The 24,866-nt window shown below is 42.4% G+C and overlaps 1 protein-coding gene across 1 annotated transcript in view; it reads left to right on the plus strand.

Moving 5' to 3' along the window:
- LOC143285889 (core-binding factor subunit beta-like) overlaps positions 1-23,237 on the plus strand; it is a 111,684-nt gene extending 88,447 nt beyond the window's left edge. Inside the window, exons 4-6 of the mRNA XM_076593334.1 lie at positions 7,356-7,472; positions 11,381-11,500; positions 23,061-23,237. Of these exons, the coding sequence (XP_076449449.1) occupies positions 7,356-7,472; positions 11,381-11,500; positions 23,061-23,216 (393 nt within the window). The 3' untranslated portion in view covers positions 23,217-23,237. The remainder of the gene's footprint in view (positions 1-7,355; positions 7,473-11,380; positions 11,501-23,060) is intronic.
- The last annotated feature ends 1,629 nt before the right edge of the window (positions 23,238-24,866 follow it).

Below are 24,866 nucleotides of genomic sequence, written 5' to 3' on the forward strand. Positions count from 1 at the left end.
TTTGTTTCCTTTCAGTTTTGACATTATCTTTTCCCCCTCTCTTCTGTTTCGCCCATCTTCTCTTTGGTAATAAACACAATAGCCATGCTTAAGAAAACACTTGGTTCATATTTGGTAGCGTTTTAAAAACACAATTGTTTGTACAGCATGCCCACTATCAGTCTGGTTTATTATGGTCTGTCTTTTTCATGTCCGTCATATTCATGTTTAGTTGTGGTTTGTTTAAGTGGGTTTTTTTTCTGTTTCCGTTTTGTTGTTGTCCACACGTGAGAGAATGTGTCATAAGCATGTTGTACTGTGCATCTAATGGCATATAAATTTACAAAATAACACGCAAAACCCAGTCAGTCAGTTAAAAATTCATATAAAACTTCCGGTCCCAAGAATCGAGTTCCGGTCTTCGTCTGTCAGACGGTACCGATAATACATGATTCCGTGATGGCTCAGAAATACTTATCTCATCTTTTAAATTTTGAAGTCGAAACAGAAACAAGCCTTTTTTCCTTACGGACTTTCCCAGTGCGGCAGCTCAAACGAGGCTCTGTCGGTTATCTCTGGGATACCCTTCGATGTCCTCACCCGCTCCTGATAGCAGAGAAGTGGGGAAAATGTTCCACCTTCTCCAGGGATAGGATGCCACCAACAGGGCCCTACGTGTCGTCCTTCACGCCTCAACATATAGTTTGCATTCTGCTGCACCCGACACGTACTTCACGCTCCTCCAGTGCATAGTTGTTGGGGTTTTTTTCCCCCAGATCAGTTGGTATGGCCATTGTAATCACAATATGATTGTGAGCACGATGCCAAGTGTATTTCATATTTTGTGTTAGTCACATGAAATATGTAACATTTTCATGTACCCCTCGGGTTTCCGGAGATGAACGCGTCTTGTCTTATCTCAGCTTCATGAGTCAGAAAGATGGCACCTACATAATTACCTTGGTTGGTTGAACCCACAGACATAATGTCTGTGATTGAGAGACTGGCTTAGTCACATCAGAATGTAGCGATTTCAAATCCAGTGTGCTTCAAATACTGAGCTGAATAGGCTGCTTCAAGCTATATAATTTTTTAAGCCAGTCTTGCTACCCACCTCAATGTGTTGCCGTTCTGGTGAAATCAGGGTAGCGTCAGTTAGGTCCTCTGCCCCCTAACCTGAGTTAATTATCCCCGTCGGCTATATTACCTGAAGTGGGTGTGGATGTTTAACTTGAATCTGGATCTGGACACGGAGAAATGGGTCGTAGATAGGGACGCCATATGGACAGCCGCTGTCAAGTGTATTTCTGCCGGCAATTATTTTGTTTGGAACTGAATGAACTTGGTTCAGAGAAATCTACGTGACATAGAAACACGACCATAATATATAACAAATTAAAAAAAAAAAAACCCGAAAAAAACAACAACTGAGCGACAACGATCTTACAATTTCTTTCTTCTCTCTCTCTCTCTCTCTCTCTCTCTCTCTCTCTCTCTGTGTGTGTGTGTGTGTGTGTGTGAAGAAGAAGAAGAAGGTGGAATGCTGACCTAGAGGTAACGCGTCCGCGTAGGAAGCGAGAGAATCTGAGCGCAGTGGTTCGAATCACACCGGCAGTCGCCAGTATTTTCTCCCCCTCCACAAGACCTTGAGTGGTGGTCTGGACGCTAGTCATTCGGATGAGACGTTAAACCGAGGTCCCGTGTGCAGCATGCTTTTAGTGCACGTAACAGTACCCACGCCAACAAAAGGGTTGTCCTTGGCAAAATTCTGTAGAAAAATCCGTTTCATATAAAAACAAATAAAATTGCATGCAGAAAAAAGAAGGTGGCGCTGTCAGTGAAGCGACTGACGTGCTCTCATTGAGAGCAGCCCGAATTTCACACGGAGAAATCTGTCGTGACAAAAAAAAAGAGAAATGAAAATACAAGAAGAAGAAGAAAGCGCAGCTTGCATTGAATATGATTGGTGCAGTGACAAAGAATTGTTTGATATAGTCTTTCACAATCACCGTATAACCACACTCACCACACACACACACACACACACACACACACACACACACACACACACACACACACACACACTCACACACACTGATGATAATGACTGGTCCGTAACCATAAAAAAGAACAATGTTTCAGCGACAGACAAATATGTAATTTGTTTCGACTGATCTTTCACTTGAATGAAAACAATGGTCAACTGATTATAGAATGCAATTTTACTACTGTCTCGAACTGAACACGTGCGCGCATATGTTTGTGCGCAAACGCACGCGCGCGGCACGCACACCTGTGTGTGTTTTGGGCAGAAGGAGAAAAGAGAGACTTTCATCACTGGGATGCTGCGGGGCGAAGTGAGAGAAAAAAACCCAAAAAAACATGACTCAAAAACTCCATCTGGCTGCTTTGAGTCGTTCTATCTGCTCAAACTTCCCATAGGTTTCCATGAGTTTGCTCAAGTTATAAAACGTCTGCTTTAAAATGTTCACGGGTGCTTTCTAATCGGCAGTGTGGCAAATGCGATCGATGGCCGTGAAGGCGTGCTCTTTTGAATAATTGAAGTGCGCAGAACGAGACCTTGCAGCAGTTCAAAGTCCAGTTTTCTTTCAGTCACCCAGGGCAAAAACTACGCACCACACAGGGGAGGGAGGGAAAAAATCCCCTCCTGCTGAACATTGTTTCGCCGTGATATACAGCACTGACTGTTTAGTATTACTCAGAAGTGCGGAGTGGGGGGGAGGGGAGTGTGAGGAGTTGGGGGGCGGGGGCGGGGGGGGGAGATGTAGGGATGGGGAAGGAAGAACTAACAACTGAAGAGAGGAGGAGAAAGGGAATGAGTTAAAGATTTCCGGATGCCCTCCGCCAACCCCCCCTCAACCTCCCTCACCCCAACCCCTTCCTTCACCCAGCCTCGCCCCGCTTGACTCATTCCTCATTTCATCCGTGACCTTGTTAGTGAGTGTGCCAGCTGACTGACCTCTTAACGCCTACGTAACGTCCGCCCAGCTGGGTTGGGGTGGGGGTGGGTTGAACTCTGACCTACATTTGGGTGTTGTGTGGCCAGGGGAACTCCCCTTTTTCCTTTGTGGCGCGCTTTCGCTCATTTCGATTTCGTGGGCTCCGTGGTGTGTTGGGCTTCGGGTCCGGATGGGTTTTGACACGGTTTTTTTCCTTCTGACATGGGGGAGGAGAGTGGGAATAAAGTGGGTGGTGAGGGGGTGGAATTTGTGGGAAATTCTTTACATGCAGAGTTATTGAGTGAATGATATTGGAAGTAATTTCCGTTGTTCCACGTGATATAAACATACATAGCGGTGCACACACACACACACACACTCACACACACACACACACACAGAGTCACGGTGACATACACAGAGGCACGAATAAAACTAACAGTGTGTAACTGTTTACATGATAGCTGATATAATGGTTTGCATTCTAATTCAGATAAACTGTTGAACAGATAATGCTCTTTGACGGGGGATCGTGCTTTTCAGTAAAACACTTAACTGAGTAATAAAAGAAAAAGATTGCAAGTAAAGAACTATTCTGTTGTTCTGAAAATCCAATTTTAAAGTCTCTGTGTGTGTGTGTGTGTGTGTGTGTGTGTGTGTGTGTGTGTGTGTTTGTTTGTTTGTGGGACAGTATGCATACCAAACCCTTCAAGAGGACTTGTAGTGGCGCTAAGTAAACAAAGAGAGAGAGAGAGAGAGAGAGAGGATGGATAGATAAATGGTGCCGCACTTCTGCTCTTGGGCAATGCAATAGCATCCAAACTGCTGTAGAAACGAGAAACTATAATAAAATCACATGACGTAGCACGACTGATACAAATCTTTTGGTGTGTGTGTGTGTGTGTGTGTGTGTGTGTGTGTGTGTGTGTGTGTCTCACGGTGTGTGTGAGTTGTGATTTGGGATCCAAAGGCTAAGTCATAACATGTGACTGATCAATTCATCTGCATCTGCCATCACCCATTGTCAGGCAAGCAAATTACCTCTACTGAACAGAGTTGAGGATCTCTTGACCTACAAACACAGCACGTGCAACTCAACCCCCTCCTCCGCATACGTCCCTCTCGAGTACCTCTGAAATTGGTTGTGTGTCATGTGGAAAAGTACAGGTGTGCAGGGAAAAAATGCAGGGTTTCAGGTATAATGCTTATAATCATTGTGGAACACACCGGCACACACGCGCAATAGATATACATACATATATATATATATATATATTATCAATTAACTGGTCATTCAGTAAGAAACGAAAGGGAACCAGTAAAGTGCTGCTGGATCGAGTGCTTTTACCAAACAAATAGAATTAAAATGAAATAAAATGAAACATGACAAACGAGGACAGAGAGAGTCCAGAAAACAATGAGGCCATATGAGACAGACGGGAGACCATCGTGAACATAAAGAGCGAATAATCGGACACAGAAAAAGAGCATATGGACTCGTTTGATCACCGTTCCGAGTTTAATAGACATTGATAACAAATGGAGCCGCGGAGGGAGAGGTGGGGCTGCCGGAAGCCGCCCATTTCCTTTGATGTTGTCTTATCCTAACTGCCACCTGCCGCCTTCGCCTGCCTGCTTATCTAGGTCACCGCCGCCTCGCCTTCGTCTTGACCTTGTGCGCAAGTTCGCGGGTTTCCCGAAGACGCTCTCCCACAAGCAGACGACAAGGCGACCCAGAAAAAAAATGCAGTGCATGTTGAATGTCGGACTGACGATGATGACTGATCCAGCTGGACAAATCAGGCGAACCGGGATGAGAGGACAGCTGCACAAATCTCCGCATGGTCAATGCGAAGCGTAAGACTTGTCTTGAGCGCAAGAGCGAGTTTTGTGAAGCAGATTTGTAAGCAGCAACATGGCGTTTGCGTCATTGTGAACCCGTTAGGACGGGGGGTGCAACAGGCGAAGTTGAGCGGGGCCAAGTTTGTTTGCGTTAGAGTTTTCATGCTGCAGTTTGTTTGTCACAGGGTGTCTCCGTTTATTTCACAGGAACTCCTGCACCAAAAAATTTCAGTGTAAGGTTTGGACGCGCCAGTTATTCAGGGTTTCATCGGCATGCGTTTGTTAGTCGGAATGTTGATCCCTCGGGCTTCGCAACAGCCGTGCGCACACCCGATCGGTTTAGTCACGCATGAATCTGCGGATCACGCCACTCCTTGTCGAATATCAATTTGTGGAGGCTGTTACAAAAAGATTACTAAATTCTCCCGGGACTGGGAAAACATGGGGCATGCTTTTATAATGGCCATGTAACTGTAAGTTGCTGAACGTGGAAGTAGAGAAACAGAAAGGTTTGCTGTGTTGGTCAGTGGAGTGCGGCAGGCAGTTTCTTAACGCTCCAGGCATTTCTAACAATTCTGTCGGAAGCAAACTTATCAGTTTGTCGTTTGTATTATTAGAAATAGATGAAGCATTAACAATTAAAAAAAAAACCCCTTAAAAAGGAAATAAACAAAACAAGAAATCAGAGGGCAGTGTCATATATGTTTCATTCAGTTTGGCACATGCAACATTAACTCATCTAAACATTGTAATGAATGCAATCACTATTTATTCAGGGAAACCTGAAGCCTCACCAAAAAATGCATATTGTTCAAATTTGTCTCAACCCACATCCTGCATCTGCACAAGGGGGATGGGGAGAGGCAGTGTTCAGTTTCACTGACATACTCAGACTAATTTCCAGTGTTGTGGGGGAGGTGATGTGGAAGGGCATGGGGAAGGAGGATTGGCCCCTGTCAGTGTGAATCAGAAAGAGAGGAAATAGGATTGCCAGAGTGGAGACCACCACTCATTCTGTTGCCACACACTACAGTGTGGGGCGGTGGAAAAACCACCAGAACATATGGGATACATCTTGTGGTTTGTAAGATCTACAGTGCTGTGATAAACAGGATGATTAAGCCACTCTGCACATGCTGCAGATGTTGGGTTTAAGGTTTTCATCTTATGAACAGTTTCATATACATGTTAAAACTATAGAGAGCAGTTGCTATGTATTTTTAACCAGTGTTTTGGCACTGTGGTTTTCAAGTACTGAAAATTTGTGGTTCAAGATGTCAGTAAAGTGTAGGAGGTTGGTGACCTGTGATCAGTTGAACTTCAGGATATTCATTCATATCTTATGGAAATGCACATGTCCATGAGGATGTGCATGTATACATCCACAAATGTAATACAATATACAGCCACAAATGTGCATGTGCACACTTGCCCATACCCCCTCATATACATTCACATCCATCCTCACTCCATGCACACAGTTAAGCACAATTTTAACCAAAGAAATTCATAACAGATTTTTTTTCCTTAATGTGGAAGAAAAAAAACTGACAGTGGCATTACAAATATCCTTTTGTTTACAGTTTTTATGATACTCCTTAAGTGTTATTTAGACTGAATGAATTTGATTTGCTTCTATAAATACATGTCAAATAGTGCAGTTAAATCTGAAAAGGGATGGAGGGGGAAAAAACCCATTATTTCAAATAACAAAATTGATGTTTGGCTGCCACCCATGTGATTCCCAAATTTCGTGTGGTTTTTGTGCTGTCTGAAACAAATGAGATTTGATTGAAACTGTTAAACATTCACACTTGCACATAAGGTGTGCGCATGTGTGTGTGTGTGTATGTGTGTGTGTGTGTGTGCACATTTCAGTCCTCAATTGGTGGCAAAATAAATCTGCAAACTTAGATAATTTATTGTCACTAAATTAGTGCAGATTACCATGGAAATAACAAATAGTACAACTACAAACCTATAGAAATAGGATTGGATTGTACACACACACACGCACACACACACACAGAGATGAAAGTAAGTGGTTATTGTTGTTTTCCTGTGACCTTCTTCTCTCCCCACCTCCCCCAAACCCATTCAACACACACACATACATGTGCATACATACACATCTGTTTTGAATGTTAGCTTCCTGTTTTTCATGGAAAAAATAATAAAGGAGAGAATATTGACAAAAATTGGTTGTTTTATGAAACGTGATGTCCGGAATCTTGTGAAACATCACAGTACATAAATCAGATTAACACCCACATGTTCACTTGTGAGCTCATATCAATAGAAAAAAAAAACTTTAAAAAAATCTTCTTTAGCAGTAAAACATAAGTTTAACAACAAACATAGCTGTTTTTAGTGTTTTTATTAAATGTTTGTGTTCATCTTTGTTCATTTGTTTCATTTGCATTTGTTTGTATATTGATGATATGTCTTTTGTTTCATGATGATAATCATAGTTCTTTTACAGGACACAATTTGGTTGATAACCAGAAATTAAAACAAAGAATTAATGACAGACATTTCATTGAAAGTCCTTATGTTTTGCATTCTGTGTTACAGGTTCACTTAAAATCACAGTTCATCCTCAACGGAGTCTGCGTCATATGGAGGGGATGGATCGACTTGGTGCGGCTGGATGGCATTGGATGTCTGGAGTTTGACGACGAAAGAGCAGAAGTGAGTACTGACTTTAAAGTTGTTGACAGCTGGTGTGACTGGCAAACCCTCCTCCTTCTTATCCCCCCACACCCTCATTCTGTGCTGCTGCTTAGAACATCCCCAGTCTCCAGCATGGAGCTTACCAGAAGTGACAGATGGGAGGAATAAGAACCAGAAGACTTGCGTATGGGAGCTGACTTAGATCCGTATTCTGTCTTGAAAAAGGCATTCAGATTGTGACCAGTCTCTGTATTTGTTGAGCAAACTTTGCCATCTTGCAGACAAAGACAGGCGTGAGAGGCATCAGGGGGGAAGGAAGTCTTGGGTCCTAGTGTGACATATTGTTACATCATTAAGAACTAATCAATTGGAGCATTTTGACATAGAATTATGCAAATGCATCTGTTACCCTCACCCCAGCTTCTGTAGAAAATGCAACATCTGTTTCCTTTCATAGAATTTTTAACTTGTTGCCATTTGTTCAAGAGTTTCCTTTTTGCTCATTTAATTTCTTCCCCAATGTTGAGCCAGTTTTTATTGCCCACATGAAATATAATCAGTGCTGGATGGCCAGAAAAGGTGGAGAAACTCATAAAACATAATGCATTTATTATTCTGTTGAAAAAGAAAACAACCAGAATAAACAGTGTGTGTTTGGGGGAAAGAGAAGAGAAGCCATATGTTTCAAACAGCAATAAAAATTACTATTTAGAAAATAAAAGCAAAAATAAAGTGCTTAAAAAGTAAATTATTGACAGATGGTAGTGAACATATCCATTTCAGTTCTAGTGTGAAAAGTTTACAAGCAGCATTTCCATTTTTACAGAACAATACGCAAAGAAACTTTTTGAACGTAAATCCATTGAGCCATTTCTGTTTTTGTCAATATCAGTTGGGCTTTTTCGGTTTTTTACTTCTTTTCATTTAAGGTATGAAACAAGAAAGATATTTTCTTTCTGTTATCTGTTCTTTCATGAGTTTAATTTTATGTAATAAGTTTCTTTGTTATTTGATTTGATCTTAGGTGGAGAATATTCAACTGATTATTAATTAAAAGAAAAGAGAGAGAGAAAAAAAGAGAGTATTGGAAGCTTATTAATCTAAATATATTCACTACTATACTATTCATAAGGTTAAACAACTTCGTAAAATGATTCACTCAGATTGGCTGCTTTTATATTTTATTTTCCATTGAAAAATACCTCCCCCAAATTGATACTGATGTGAGGAGAGAGACAAAGACACGACATGTTTTGTGGTTGGGTTTACAAGATGCCTTTTTTTGTTCCTGATGCAAATGTAGATGACTAGTGCTCAGCATGGCCAGATTTTCCTTTCTTCTGCGATTACCTCACTGTGTTTTGTGGGGAGGTTGGTGAACCACAGGCCATATGGCCTCTTAATCATATTCCTTCGCCCACTTTTTATCGCTGCTATGAAGGTGTTTAAGATTCGCCTTGGTAAACATGCCCTCTTTCATCATGGCCTGTCTCCCCGCATCTCTCGCCTCCCCTCCCCTTTGTCTGCGATTCATTTTAATTTCAGATATGAATTGCAGCCGGGCCTGGCCCTCGCTATCGGCCCTGATGCTCCTTCTGTGGTGAGGTTTTTTGGTCGTCGCCATGGGATGTGGTTTGCATTTCTTCGTCATTTAATCCAATTAGCCGGCCTGTCCCCTGGTTTCTTCTCTTTTGTGGAGAAGGGGTGGTGAAGACAGCACCAGATGACACAAGATGGGACAGGAGGGGGGCGAGAAAGGAGGGAGGAGAGGGGGAAATGTATTAACAAAACCCTGCCTGCATCTGGACCCCTTTTCAGGGCTGGGCCACCACCCTTTCCTTCCCCTCCATCCCTCCTGCGTCTTTCTTTATTCCCCCCCCCCCCCAGCCCCCTCCCGCCACGCTCCGTCTCTCCCCTCCACAGCTGAACAGAAGGAGCACACACACCATAAAAAATGAAACCTTGGTATTCATTAGCGTTTGCTAGAAGCTGTAGTGATATACAGCCACCATCAGTTTTGTGTTCATGTCTTTGTTCCACCACTTCTCATTTGCATCGTGGCCAACCCGCCTTGACTGACTGACTGTGCAGAACATCAAAACAAAATATGCGTTGATTGTGAGTCTGAGAGGAAGAAAGAGAATGTAAAATGCACCAGGATAGACTGGCATATGAGCCACCAAATTAAAACAGCATCTGTTGACTTGTGATGAAGGAAGGCAGAGAAACGACTTCCACTTCTTTCTGTTAGGAGTGTTTCCAGCAATGTTCTTCCAGTCATGCTTTTTTTTTTCTTTTCACAAACACATACTTTCTCAAAAAAAGTATTTTTGGATGTGGAAAAATTAATAAAGATATAAACAAAATTAACTAGGATTCATTACAAATGGTTAAAAAAAGCTTTATGTAGATGTGTTACATTCAGCAGAAGCACTAACCAGATTTGACATGTTGACCACAAACACTCTTTTCATGGCCTGTTATTTTAGTCATAAAATAGTACATGTAATCATCTAAATACAAAAAAGAATAATAACTATTTATTACAAGTTTCAGTGACCAAGAGAAGTCAGAAAGATGTGGGGAGAACAGAAGACAGGAGGGGAGAAAGGAAGGGCCATGCAGTGAACACTGCACCTCTGTGTGGGCTGCCAGGGAGCAGAAGGGGAACAGGGGAAGGGAAGTAACTGTGGCGTGACCAAGACAAGGGCAAGGAGAGAGCAGCAGCAGACTGCTGGCCACAGCAGGCGTGTTTCCTGCGCTCTGACCAGGCCCACAGGGTGCTGCAGGCCCTGGGTTGGCTCTCACCACCCTGTAAGCTTCCCTTTCTCTCTCTCCAGGGCCTGGAAGGGGGCTGCCTTGTGTTACAAACTCTGCCTACATGAGGTGAACAAAAACCCCACCCTCTTGTCTAGTTTTCTGGGAGAGCTCTCCTACTCTGGGTCTCTTGTGCCTTCCATCTGCCACTTTCTTGCCAGAGAAAAAAAAGCCAAGGTCTTAGAACAAAGAATCTGCATAAAGAAGCAAGAGAAAGAAGAAAGAAAGTTTGCTGTGATTGTGAAAGCCCAGCTTGGCAAGAAGCACATGTTTGCCCCTGCCCTCTGTCAGCTGGCTGCTCCACACCACCCCTCCTCATAAAATTCATAACTTGAGGCTGGGAAAACAAGAAAATGAAACTGTAAGCAGACAATGGGGACAAAAAAGACAAAGGAAAAAATCAATAAGCAAGTGGGACCCTTGGTCCTGTTCAGCTGTCTGGAAGGGCTGGCACCTTTATTAAGGTTTCCTTCTTGTATCTTTCTTAGGCAACTCTGGGGAGCCATATGCAGCCTTGGCAGGAGGCTGGGAGCTCATTACAATGGCCAGAACCAATTAAAACAGGCTTTGTTAGCTTTCTTAGACTGGCAGCTGATCCTGTTTTTCCTCATTTCCTTGCCTTTCTTTCTTGCACAAGGCCAGGGGTGTGCTTTGTAAGAAGTGTGGCCCCCCTCAAGTCATGCTCAGCTGGTCTGCACTCTCCTCCCCCTTCACTAATCACACAGCCCACTTGTGTGTTAATCATGTGGCCTCCACATGTCTGCCATTCTTCACACAAGGCACAGGTGATGCAAGCTGCTGCTGTCTAGGGTGTTGACTCAGGCCTTGTGTTTTGGGGGCGAGGTCTGGCACCATTGTTTGGCCCGCAGACCACAGTGGCGGCTACAAGAGACCGCATGCCGCGCGCACGCCATCCTCCCTGCACCTGGTTTGGGCCGCCCCCTGGATATGTTCGTCACTTGCACCAGGCATCATAAATAAATCACATTAGGCCCCACCCTGCAATTATCCTCTCCAGATTGGAGAAACATGACATCTTGGACATGTGCCTTGGGTCCCTTTGAAATTAGATCAGCTGATGGTGAAAGATGTTTTTCTTTCTTCCACAGGCGGAGGATGCTTTGTTGAGGGAGCAGATTGAAGAGTACAACCGCCGCCTGCGAGACTTTGAGGACCGCCAGAGACAATACCGCCAGGAGCAGGAACGACAGGCTGAGACAGAAGCAGAGGTAGTGCAGGCTTTGTTAGACATTTCCAAGCCCCCTGACCCCCATGGCCCAGAAAATAATAACAACAATAATAGTAATAATAATCCTGTCTGAGTCATAAACCCCAGCCCCCCAACATGTGCTGTCTGCCTGCCATACAAGCACACAGCACTCCCCGACAATCTTTGTCTCGGCGGTAATGTTGAAATGGACAGATTGGGCAAGGAAGGGGGTGAAGGTTGTTGGTGGTTAATGTTGGGTGAATGTGCAGTATTTCTCATTCCCACGTCTTGTCCCTGCCTCCTTCGCTTCTTTGTGTGGCATGCACCAGGGCTTGTTGCAGCATGAAACGTCCAAAGTTCTGTGATTTTACCCCCAAAAAAGGTGTATTGTTGAAAGCATTAACTGATGAAGGGTGCATACATGACTTAATGCTTGCAGCTACCACCAAAGTGGTGTTGAGGTGTTGTGTGGTGGATGGGTGTGGCCTGATCTACCTCTTTCCTGCAGTTCTCAGTGTTGTAGTTTTGCATGTGTGGACATGAGTTGTGCATGTCTTTGTTGTTGTTTTTCTTGCACCGACCCGTTTTATTTTATTTCTGCTTTTTTTTCATCAGATTTTCTTTGTGTGGTGTTGAAAGTACTGCTGTTGTTAAAATAATACAGGAAGGTTACTTTTTTTTTATATACTTTTTTTTTTTCTTTTTTACAATGCAGTGAACATACAAGTAAATTGTTGAAGAATATTTCAGTGTGTGTGTGTAGGCGCTTGTGCATGTGTGTTATGGATTTTAAACTTTTATACACTTGGTTATTGTAAATTCTTTCTGTATCATGTACATATAATTTTTCTTTACATTTTTGCATATTTAAAGATTGAGATGAACAAATATTTTCATACATTATTTTGTACAGACTTTTTAAAACATGGACTTGCGTGTTCTTTCAAGAAGTTGGTATTTGTTTTTCAGATTGTTGTGATAACAGATTATGTAACATATATGCTGCAAGAAAAAACAAAACAGTTGGGTCGACTGCTGTTTCTGTCAGCTTCATTGTTTGCTTCCTTGTGAGAGTTGGTGTCTTTTAGTTCATGAGTGTGTAAGTTCTAGTCAGAAAGTAAATGTCTGTGTGAGACCATCATCATCTCTACTTTTGTTTCATTCAAAATGGAATTGAAGAGAAAAGCATGTTTGTCATTGGATGTTTTCTGTTACTTTTATCTCATTTTGTCATTATTTTTGTTTCAAATTTGGTTTTGCATTGTATCAAATTGTTTTTGTGTTTGTATATTTTTTGGCTTTTGTTTTTCATGGAGATCTTGGCAATGCTTGGTTCCACAATGCTTTTGTCTGTGCACATCCTTTTGGTTCAACATTTCAAATCATCATGAACAAGAATAAATCATTTTTCATCCTGTTCCAAGCTTTCGTTGTGCATGTGGCTCTATTTTGTGCATGTGTTCTTGTTGTGTCATGTCAATATTATTTCATCTCTCTGGGAAATGGCTTGTTCATTCAGTTGAAAACATCAACACTTCAACCCCTCCAGACAAAAAAAAAGAAGTAGGTAACAGCGGTATAACCAGATCTTACCATGCACATACTCTACCTGCACGGAGATTTTTTAAATAAACGAACATCAAAATGATGGAGCTGGCGGAGAAAAAGCAGAAAGTGAAGCGTGGGGGTGTGCGAAATCTGAGAGACAGCGAGAGAAGCGTCCGTGGCGTTGCTTCGCTGCCTGCCAACTGAAGCAACACTGTCCTGTTGCCTTTCCTTTCCCTTCCCCCAAGCCACGGCGGCGGTACCGCTAGCGACGCGACAACGAAAAAAGAAGAAGAAAAAATCGATTGTCGGGTGAGCGGGAGTTACTTCCCGTTAGTAAGGTTTGGGCGCTGGGGGTGATGGCTCTTTGACGGGCGGGGGACGCTTGGTTAGTTGGTTGGTGAGGTGGTTGGTTGAGTTGTGGTGGTGGTGCGTTTGGAAAGATGTTGGAGAGGATAGGGTATATAAAAAGATTTAAAAAAAAAATTATTTATGATAAACACTTTGGATCAAGTGAGTGAAATTATACACAACACAACAAACAAAGGCTCTCTCCTTTCTCTCTCTCTCTCTCTCTCTCTCTCTTCCAAGTAAATATTATTGTATAAAAAAAAAAAGAAGCGAACAAACAGGCGAACATAGAACAAAGTTTACATTACATAATAATTCAAAACACCACAATTTCTTGGCTACTTCTATTACCTTAAATGTTTTACAATAATTGTTTGAAAAAAGAAAGAGAGAAAAAGACTGGCAAATTATGAACAAAAATTAAGACAGTCGAAGAAAAAAATGCATGCAGAAAAGGAAGAACACACCAGACGGAATAGAATATCAAAGTTTTGAACGGCACAACTGCCGACAAGTTTTGAAAGAAACGCTGTCACCCAAGAAGAAAAAAAGAAGAAAAAGGTCGCGCATGATTGCACGCACAAGCTACACTGTTTGGACAAAGGTCTTTTTAAAGTGATGAACGTTGATCTAAACATCATTTATATTATGGCATTTACAGCGTTTATCCTTCATGACTGAAAAAAATGTTTTTGAACGCAAGTAAAAAAGCAAACAAACAAAACAAAAACTTATGTCAAAACGAAAGTCAGATGAATGAACAAAAAGATAAATATGTCTCTTTCAAATGAAAATATTGTTTAAAACGTTTCCGCACACACAACACACATGCACGTTCTGTGATGCACGCCAACACTGACATACGTGCGCGCCAACCACGGACACATGTGTACACACACATACGGTCACACTCCCTAAACACACGCGCGCGCGCACACACACACCAGAATAATAAATGTGATAACGATGATGGTAAGGAAATCAGTGTTGCGTATGTCTTCTTGTCGTACACCCTGATTCAAGGCAAGACCCAGAGCGCACGTACATAAATCACTCTGACCGCCAATATAGGCTCCCTAACTTTTATACCAGCGGTCACACGTTGACGATAAAGACTGATATTTCTGTCTCGTGGTGAGAAGTCATGTAGTTTACCTGTTACATTATTTCAATGTATATGGTGCGAGTAGTAGCATACAAGTGAAAGCGATGAGTATCTGAAGAGATCTTTCCTGTTTGTTCGGAACGGAACCCCTCACTCCCTCTCTCATTCACCTTCTCTCTCTGTCCTTGTCTGTCCCTGTCTGTGTGTGTGTCTCTCCCTCTCCCTCCCTCTCTCTCTCTCTTTCTCTCTCTCTCCCAAATACAGTACCCCATGCACTCCACCCCCAACCTTCGTCACACTCTCCTTGCTCCCACCGAATACCTTTTTCCCTGGTTCCGGTTTGTTAGTTCGCTTCGTTTAGCCACAGTGATGTGGCGTTCATTGTCGGTTGTTAAGGAAATAAAACCGCATAATACAAGTAGAAACATTTGTTGGTTTATTGAATTCTTTGCATTTTATTTCTTTATCCTTTTTTAACATCAGACGAAAAGGACTCCACAGTAACAAACGTCCGCAAATAAATTCATATAGGAAAAGAATGATGTTTGATTTCAGTGATGATCACTTTCTCGACGTTTGGATACTGTCTTTTCTTTCTTTCTTTCTTTCTTTCTTTTATTTTTCTTTTTTTTTTTTCCTTGACAGAGAAAATAACACTTTTTCTTTTACATCTTTTACATATTTATCCGCAAGAACCGAAAATCATAAATCATTGTCTGGTGCATTAGATTTTTTTTTTTTTTTTTTTTTTTTATAAATATAAATAACGCTTGACTATACGTGTGTATTTGAATAATTTGATTTACTGCAGATTGATATTGAACATGTTGAAAGACAAATGAGAATAGTTGAGCAGACAGAGACATACAGAAAGAAAGACAGAAACATCTTCAGCCGATAATGAATGAAAGACTGCGCGCACGCGCGCGCGAGCGTGTGTATATGAGAGAGAGAGGGGGGGGGGGGGGGAAGAGAGAGAGAGATGGGGGACAGTATAAAGAAAGTCATCTGTCGCGCTTTAGGAGAGGCGATCCGTGGTCCCACAGTTGGCCAAGAAGAAGAAGCGAGGGCAGTGACGGGGCCATAGATTATGGGTTTTTTTTTTGTCTGTGAGGAGCTAACCTGCTTCTTTGTCAAGTCAGCCACCCGTGACATGTGGCCACCTCTCCAAACAACACGTCCGTGCCGCGGCGACTCAACATCTTCGTCTCAGTGTGTGCGTGAGGGAGAGAAAGTGGGAGGGGGGGAAGGGGAATGGGGGTGGTAGGGTGGGGAGGCGTGAGTGGGATCGAACAGAGGGAGAAGAAGGGGAACATCTTTTTTGTGATGGTAGTGTACACAGCAGTGTAACCTTATGCTACCAGAGCACGGGAAACAAGGGAAAATAATTTACCGAAGAGTGTACCGCGGGTATCATAAATCAAGGGAGGGGGTGGGGTAGAGGAGGAGTGGGGGTTGGAGGAGAGGGGGGAGATCAAATAGTAGCAGCCGTGGTAGGCTATAAGAAACGCAGTTCTGATATTAAGTATTAACTGAAAGTAAAATTTCAGTGCAATGGCATGAATATATAACAATAGATTTTCAATTGCCCGCTTATACCTACGGTGCTGTATTTGATTTAGATAAAACGAAATATAACGAAAGATATTCAAATGACCACTTACGGTGCTGTATTTGATTTCGATAAAATTAAATTTTATTTTCCTTTTTCCTTTCGAACGAAGCTTGCGCAGCACTGATTGTCAGTGTTATCTGAAAGTAAACTTTCAGAGCAATATATAAGATTTTCAAATGTCCAATTACGGTGTTATACATTTGATTTAAAAAGCTGAAGTGTCTCCTATTTTCTTCTTTTTTTCGATTAAAACCTTAGTATTTTTTTTACTTGTTTTGTGGTGTATTTCGCTTTATACACCATGATGAAAATGAGCTTTTTTCCCCAAAAACGTTTTGGCTGCTTGCAAGCAAACTCTCTTACAACAAGCAAATGAATAACAAAGTGTCAGTCGGGGAGGAAGTCCGTTCAAATACTGCACATTTCAGTCATGCCTTCGACAGGGTAAGCCTTGTTGATTCAAAAGTCCGTATCCAGCCCGAAGCAGGGAAATCCTAGTTCACGAATGTGGTATGTTTATTGCACATGCACAGATTTCAAATACCACCCCACCCCCTTGCCTATCCCTACCTGTCGCTCTCGCTCTGCCTCAATCCTGTCTGTCTGTCTGTCTGTATATCCTCTCCAGTCCCCCCCCCTCTCTCTCTCTCTCTTTCTCACCGAGGATGGATGGCCTGACTGTGTGGAGACAGGCAGACAAAAGTGAAGGAGAAAGAAGAAATGGGACCAGACTCCCACAGACAATAGTCACACAGGCTCTGTTTGGTGATCGAGGAAACTTTTTTTTTTTTTTTTTTCTAGGTTGGGGGAGGAGGGGGGGGGGGTGCGGAGGGGGGCACCTCCTTTTGCTTTGATGTCGTCGTGAACAGGTTGTCTTGGAGAGGCCACCCCTATCCCCCCCCCCTCCCCCTTCTCCTCCCTGCCCCTTCGCACACCATCCCTCACTCCTGCTCTTCTCCGTGCCTCTCCACTTCTTTTTTTTTTTTTTTTTTTTTTTCACTACCCCTTCGCTCACACACCTCCACCCACCCGTGTTCGTAAACTTCAACCCTGCTCTTCTGCTGCTGTCCCCCTCCCACTCCTCTCTCTCTCTCCATGCCCCTCTCCTTCACCCCTCCAACACCCCCCCCCCCCCTCAACCCCCCGCCTCCCCCCCCCCCTTCCTCCCCCACTTTCCTCACTTCAACCAGCCATCAGTCGCTTTGGAGAGGTGGGGGGATGGGGGGGGTGGGGGGGGCGGAGGGGGAGATGTCGGACAACAAGGCGTTCTTTGAAGTTTGTTTTTGACTCTCCCGTTACACACGCGCTAATGCAACGGACACACGCGCGCGGCGCACGATTGAAACGCAGACACCTCCCCTCCTCCCTACCTCATCCTCTTCACATGACTACATGCAGGGCAAGCATGCACACTCATAATTTTTTTATGCACATCCACAAGAACACACACACGGGCGCGTGCAGGCACCACGACGAGATTGTTTCTCCCACACTGTGGTGTGTGTGTGTGGTATATGTGAAGGGGAGAGAGAGAGAAAGAGAGTAAATAATGCTATCGTTCTGACCAGTTTTAACGAAGTTTTAGTTTGGAGACGTCTTTTACCAGGACTTAAAGGTTTATGTGCACACTTAAAAACAACAACCCCACCCCACCCACCCCCCACCCCCCAAAAAAAGACCCGTAAAGAGTGAGAGAGAAAAAAAAGTGCCGAATAATTGTCTCAGTGATTTAACGTTTGAAAGATGTCTTCTATTTCGTAGGTAACATTTTCGAGACTGTCCAAGAATAGTTTTGTATGCCTTAATGAATACGTTTCATCAGAAGTCTGGCCTATTTTTTCTGCTTCATCATTACACTCTGTAAACCACGCGCTACTTGTGCTGGTGCTTCCGTTAGTCTGGTAACTGTTTTGATCATTGTTGAAATTTGATTTTAGTGACACTTTGATTACTTCAACTTCCAATTAAGACATTACTTAAGAACACTTCACAAGAGACCATATCATATGATTTACACAAACAGTCAAACGAATCGAACAAAACAAGCAAAAGATCTCTGTTTTATGACAAAGAGCATACGAAACAAGAAAAGAATGAATATGTTTGGAAATCTCTCTCTCTCTCTCTGTCTTGTCTCACACACACACACACACACACACACACACACACACACACACACACACACACATTATATATATATATATATATATATATATATATATATATATATAATTATATACATATATAGATTCTCTCTCTCTCTCTTTATATATATATATATGAAAGATCGGACGGGTATGTCAGAAAATAATAAGTGAATAAAGGTTTCAAAAGATACAGCGCTACAATTTAAAAGTCTTATTTTTCGAATCGATAGAAAATGACCAGTTGGTCTGGTGAGCAAACAAAATTACGAGTGGATTTTACGATTTCTACGAACGCCGTTCTTGTGAATACTACTTTTTGAGTGTGTCTTTATAGGAAATAATATTTTGTGCTGATTGCTTGTTTAGCGAGTCTGAAGACAAATTTATCTGTTTCACAGACTATAAAGTTTTTGTATTTGTGTTTCGTATTGAGATAAGAAAAATGTGGCACACTGTAGTGGAGGAGGGACAGGCTGGTGGTATTGAGGGCAATAGAATCCACCCATCCTCCACCTCCTTCCTCTCAGAAACACAGTTATTGGAAAGAGAGTTGGGGGGGGGGGGGGGGGGGGGGGGGGGGGGGGGGGGGGGATCAGGGAGAGATCGAGGACGGGAAGAGAGGACGTAAAATTCAGGTGTTGTCCTCACTTGAAAAAAAAAAGATGTCTGTATCTCATTCTTTCTTTCGATCTTTTTTTAAATTTTTTTTAATTCTTTTCTTTTTCATATGATAATTTCATTCATAATTATATTTATCTATTATTCTTTTTTATTCTTTTTTTTTTTTAAATTGTGTGTGTGTGTGTGCTTCAGTCAAATGGTTACAGCGCTGGATTCTGGCCCGACTTTCCGAGTTCGATTCCCGTCGCACCTGGTGGGTTAAGGGTGGAGATTTTCCCGATCTCCCAGGTCAACATTTGTGCAGACCTGCTATTACCTGAACCCCCTTCATGTGTACGCATAAGATCAAATACGCACGTTAAAGATCCTGTAATCCGTGTCAGAGTTCGGTGGGTTATGGAAATAAAAACACACCCAGCATGTACCACCACCCACCCGCCCCGAAAACGGAGTATTGCTGCGTACATAGCAGAGTAAATAAACAAAACGTTGATTCACGTAAAATGTTATATGTATCATTGTATGTGTTAGTGTGTGTGTTAGTGTGTATGTGTTTGTGTGTGTGCTTGACTGGAACCTGATTGAATGACACAGGAAACAAATGATGAGAGACCAAATGCAGCTGCAGGTGGCTTTACCCACGTAGGCAGTCTTTTGTGCAAATGACTCAATGTTTGTAACGCGCTTAGAGCTTGGTCTCTCATTGAGGATAGGCGCTATAATTATATGTATCCGCACCATCATCATAAATTTTAAAAAAAGAAAAAGAGTATTTATTTATCATTATTCATTTTGTGTGTGTGTGTGTGTGGTGGTGGTGTCAAAGGGGGCCGTTTAATGTGTTAGTTTTTCATGCTTCTTCAGTCGTTGGCCTATTCCTTTAGTAATTCATCAATTCACGTACTCTGCGCTTTCACCTTTTCACTGTTTCCCTCTATAGAAAGAATCCCCCACCAAGCGTATTGAAAAGTCATTGTTACACCAGTATGAAATTACAATTTAAAAAAAAAGACAAAGAAAAAGAAAGAAAAAACCCGAAAGGTTCCTTCCGTGAGTCAATCCTTGTTTTTAATTGTTCCTTGACTGAGCAAGGAGTGAGGCGGAGGAACGTTAGTCCGCAATACACCAGATTTCAGCAGTGCCGTGTGTGCGTGTGTGTATGCCCATCTTCTCCTCCCCTCCTTCTCCACCCTCCTCCACTCCCTCTCTCTGCTTACCATAAACCCTTTCTCTTTTATGGCAGACATAAAAGACGTCAACCGTTTTTATTTATTTATCTATCTATCTATTCGCATAGTCCTGGAGCCTTTCACCTTTTCATTTTTTTTTTTCCACCCGTATGGAAAACATCCCATTAGATTGGCCTGTTTCGGTAGCCGGGCCCTTTTTTACACTTGGCTCTGAGATTCGGACAAATTCGGAACTCAGAAACAAACATAAAAATCATCCCTTGTGTGTGTGTGTGTTTGTTTTGTTTTTTTTGCAAGAGCGGCAGATGTACCGCCAGTGCTTTGAAAAAAACAAAACAAAAACTGAGTGGAAACGGTAGCTTGTTAGTTGGGCTGGATGACAACGATGTTTTTCTTTTCCCTCCGATCGTGGACAAACGATTAAGCTAACGGCTCTTAACTTGTTATTGTCCGCTGGAACGATAGGTCACACGACGGAGACAGAAACGCGTCGTGATCGCAGCGTGTGTTTATGGCCTTGACGGTGACCGTTGGCCCAAACGGGAAAGAGCGTGTTCTGATTGGTACAGACGGAGGTGAGAACGTCACTATAGTAAAAATAGCGGCAGTATAGTTGGCCTTTTTTTTCTGCCTTCACTCCTTTTCCGTTTAGACGGAGACAAAATAATATATCTATATATATGCTTCTGGTTTTGACCAGCGAATCCAAATAAGACGATGGCAAGCGTGTATGTGTGTCTGTGTGGGTGTGGGTGTTGTTTCTGTTCAAGGTATGCGAGAGTAATGCACTTAAAGGACTTTAGAAACGACCGCTAGAGCTCTGTCACATCGCCCCTCTCTGCCCTGCCGCTCTGCATCCTTCAGTCTCTCCTTTCTTTCCTTTGCGCCCGAGAAAAGGGTATGATGAGGAACGTCATCAATTGAGCGCTCTATGGATGTCTATGTATGTATGTATGTATTGCAGCAACTAACGACAAGTGTTCTCCTCTGTGTACTCGGTTTGATGCCAGTTATTCACTGCTATTCGCTGAATCACGTGGGCCCATTCACATTTAAACAAAACAGCTGACTGTGATCGAGCAGTGACAACCGTACACGTCAAGAATGGTCGAGCGTTTCAGAGATTTCCCGTGACCACTAGCTGGACGGACTGGAAGTAATTTTTGAATGAATGAATCGAGATGTGAAAACTACAGCTTGCGTATGGAGGTCAGAATCGAGGGATGTTAATCCACGTAGGATTATAAAGAATAAAGAACACTCTAAGGTTTAAAAACAAAAAAGTGAAAAACCTACACTCCGTACTACAAGCCAAAGTAACTCATTGTATGATGTGGTGGTACGCAGATTATACTGGTGAAAAGGATCTCAGGCCAATAAAAACATATGAAAAATTATGTCGCTGTCTGATGCCATAGAATTATGATGATCGTCCTCATGACGTTTACATGGTTCAGTCTTTAGAGAAGTTAGGTTTTCGTCTCGCCACCTGCCCATCTTTGCGCAAGGAGTCGTTCATGCCATGATGCCTTTGATGCCTTTTCCACTTTCTGTCTCTGTCTCTCACACTCCATGTGTCTCTCTCCCTCCATCCCTCCATTAAAAAAGGTTTGTGGGCCATTGTCCTTTTTATGCATTGATGTCCCATTATGTTATTTTAGTGAGCGTTGTGTGTGGAGACCCTAAAAAAAACATAATGACTCCTGTTTCCCAAGCTAGGCGTCTTTGAATGCAGTCGTATTGGGAAAATCTGGGGATGAAAAAGACTTTGCAAGTGGCCAGTTTATATAAAATAGTTTCCGTTTTTCATGCTGTCTTTCCTTCCATACCCGATACGTACATTATTTATATTTTTAAGATATATTTACATATTTCAAATAAAGGAAAACATCAGATCAGCAGAAGTTTAATTGTCAAATGATAGAAACACACTGACGTGCAACCAGGTTGTCACAGTTTTAACATTTAAACGGACTTAATTTTACCCCTCTTTTTTTTACTTTCTCTCGATCTCTCTCTCTGGCGTGTATGTGTGTGTGTGTGTGTGTGTTATTTCACGATCGCCCACATTACGAACTTCAGTTCTTTTGGAATGGAATCATGAAGCGGCACGATTACTGGCTGTCATAAAAAGTGTGTAGATGAATGCAGTCTGAGATGTGTAGATGTTCAGGAAGTATCATGACCCAGTCTGTATATAGTTATGATGATCTGTCAGTTTAATATATATACACCTTTGACTGTTCGTCTCTTATGAAAAGAAGAAAGGATCTGAAAGAAGGGCAAGAATGCTCTATCTCCGTCTCTCTCTCTCTCCTCTCTCTCTCTCTCGCTGCCTCTCTGTTGTTCTCTGTGTTCCTCTCTCTCTCAGTCTGTCTGTCCTCTTACTCTGTCATTACACGCGCGTGCTTCTTCACCCCCATCTCTCTTTCACAACCACTCTTTTTCACTCTATTTCGCTCTTTCTGTGTGTGCGTGTGTGCGCGCGCGCTCGTGTGTGTGTGATTACGTTCGTACACGTGTGCTTACGAACGCGCGTTTGCGTGTGTACAAACATGAAGTTAATCAGCAGCCATGATTTTTAAAGTTGCAAACAAAGAATTCTGAAGATTTGTTACCATGATCGCATTGTGTTCGTTTTGTTTGCGACATAACCGACCTACAGTTTTGATGTGAAAAGTGTTTCCGCAATTGAAAAAGATAGGCATGTGTTGAAGGTCACCTCCTCGATTCTCCCGATCTCTCTGGGTGACAACTGCAACAGAAAAATAATGTTTGACTTCATCTTTTTGTTTGTTTCTTTTCATCGCAGTGACCACACACACACACACACACACACACACACACACACACACACACACGCACGCACGCACGCACACACCGTGTCCCTGTGCAGTAATTATCTTGACAGGTTGTGTAGGTGTTCTGTGTTCTGATGACCTTGACCTTCACCCTCACCTCTGATGCCCTCCCTGACCCTTGTTCTGTGTGTGGTGTGTTCACAGGGGCCGCTGACACAAGTTCAAGGTCGGGGCTGGGACAGAGGCTCCCCGCTCTCTGCTTTCACTGCGCATGACAAACTATCCTACTTCCGCCTCCTCACGCGCGGCTCTTTCGGCAAAACTGTCTTTACTCGTCCCCGTCATTCTGTAATAAAGTAAGCGTTGTGTGTGATATTGCAACATGCTGGTTTTTGTTGACTTTTGAATTCTGAGAGAATGGCTGGGAAGATTGAGAGGAAGGACAGCACGTTTGGGACATAGTTGTCATGGCGTAATTTTCTGAAGCAACATGACGCCTCGGAAACACACACTGGCAACATGGTAGGGACATCGACAGCAACAACTATTTCTCGTGCACAAACAAATTATGAAACCATCTGCAAGCAAGGCTGCAAGCCATAAATAAAACTCGGTATTTCTCTCTCCCTCTCTCTTTCTCCCCTTCCCTCCTTTCTCTCTCAAGTACTCTCACAGGAGAAATGAAAAACAAACTAAACATTACATATATATATATATATATATATAACAAAACCCAACAACAATAAACAAAACAAAACAGAAAAACAAACAGTATAAGCATCACCCCCACACCCAACCACCACCAGACTGTGAGCTGCGCATGTACACAAAAGCACTTAAAGAACGAGCGTGTAGCCTTGTCATCCGGTGAACGCCATAAGATCAACTCACATATGATAAAATATTTTCGATACCTGTTGGGTATTTGTCACGTTTAGTTGCCATATGAATAAAACTCAAACAAAGAAAACCATCTCTGATCCAAATCATGAAGGTCATTTGTGGAGCTGTAATCTTTTTACTAACAAAAAAGAAAAACAAAACAAAAGAGCTGACATGTGGCCATTGTAATAGTGACTGGCCTAATTTTGAAGTCATTTAACCAAAGAACGATTCTTGCAATTAGTGTTGACGATGCTTTGCATCAACACACCCTACCATTCCCATCCCACCTTCCACCACCTACATACTACACTATGTTTGTTGATGTTTTTGTTAGAAGAAGATTACAGCTCCCCAAATCATCTTCAAGACAACCTGGAAGGGATCAGTGATTCATTTCCATGATTATAGTTCATTTCGCATCGTTTTTAAAACTTACTCTAAATCACGAGGGTGGATTATACCCCTAAATTCATGTCGTTTCTCTCATGCCTGCATTGCAAAACGCACGAACATTTTATTTTGAAAAGATCCCAGAATCAATATGCTAAAATACGAAATTGCCGGCTTTATATATATATATATATATAGTAGTCGAGATAACCGGAGAGAGAAGGGCACGTAAAATAAGGCAGCGAAAGAAGAAGAAAAAGAAAAGCAATGTTATAATTATGATATATATTATATGTTAGTTGACGGACACACTTCTTACCGGCAGTCAACCAGAACTGGAGAGGAGAAATAGTATAGAGAGACCTTGAAATAGCTGTTCAGCCTTGTGACGTCTGAGATCAAAGTCTTGTTGACTGAACACATTTTAGAAGTCTCAAATGTTCTGTGTCCACTGGTTTAAACGGTATTGAAAGCGTTCCAGAGCTTTGCAAGAAACGTCCGCGCGCGCGCGCGCGCACACACACACACACACACACACACACACACACACCGGCACATGGACACTTAAAGACTTCGAGCATGACATATTTTTCAGACACAATAACCCTTAAGGAAGAAATACAACACAGATTTCCCTGAAGATTAAGTTGGATTGTTTGTTTCATTTCCGTGTTTTATTTCGATTTCATTGTTTCATTCTTTTTCCTTCTTCAGTTCTCGAATCTTTTTCCGTTT

Source organism: Babylonia areolata, chromosome 9 (genome assembly GCF_041734735.1).
Source record: "Babylonia areolata isolate BAREFJ2019XMU chromosome 9, ASM4173473v1, whole genome shotgun sequence".
Taxonomy (NCBI): Eukaryota; Metazoa; Mollusca; class Gastropoda; order Neogastropoda; family Buccinidae; genus Babylonia; species Babylonia areolata.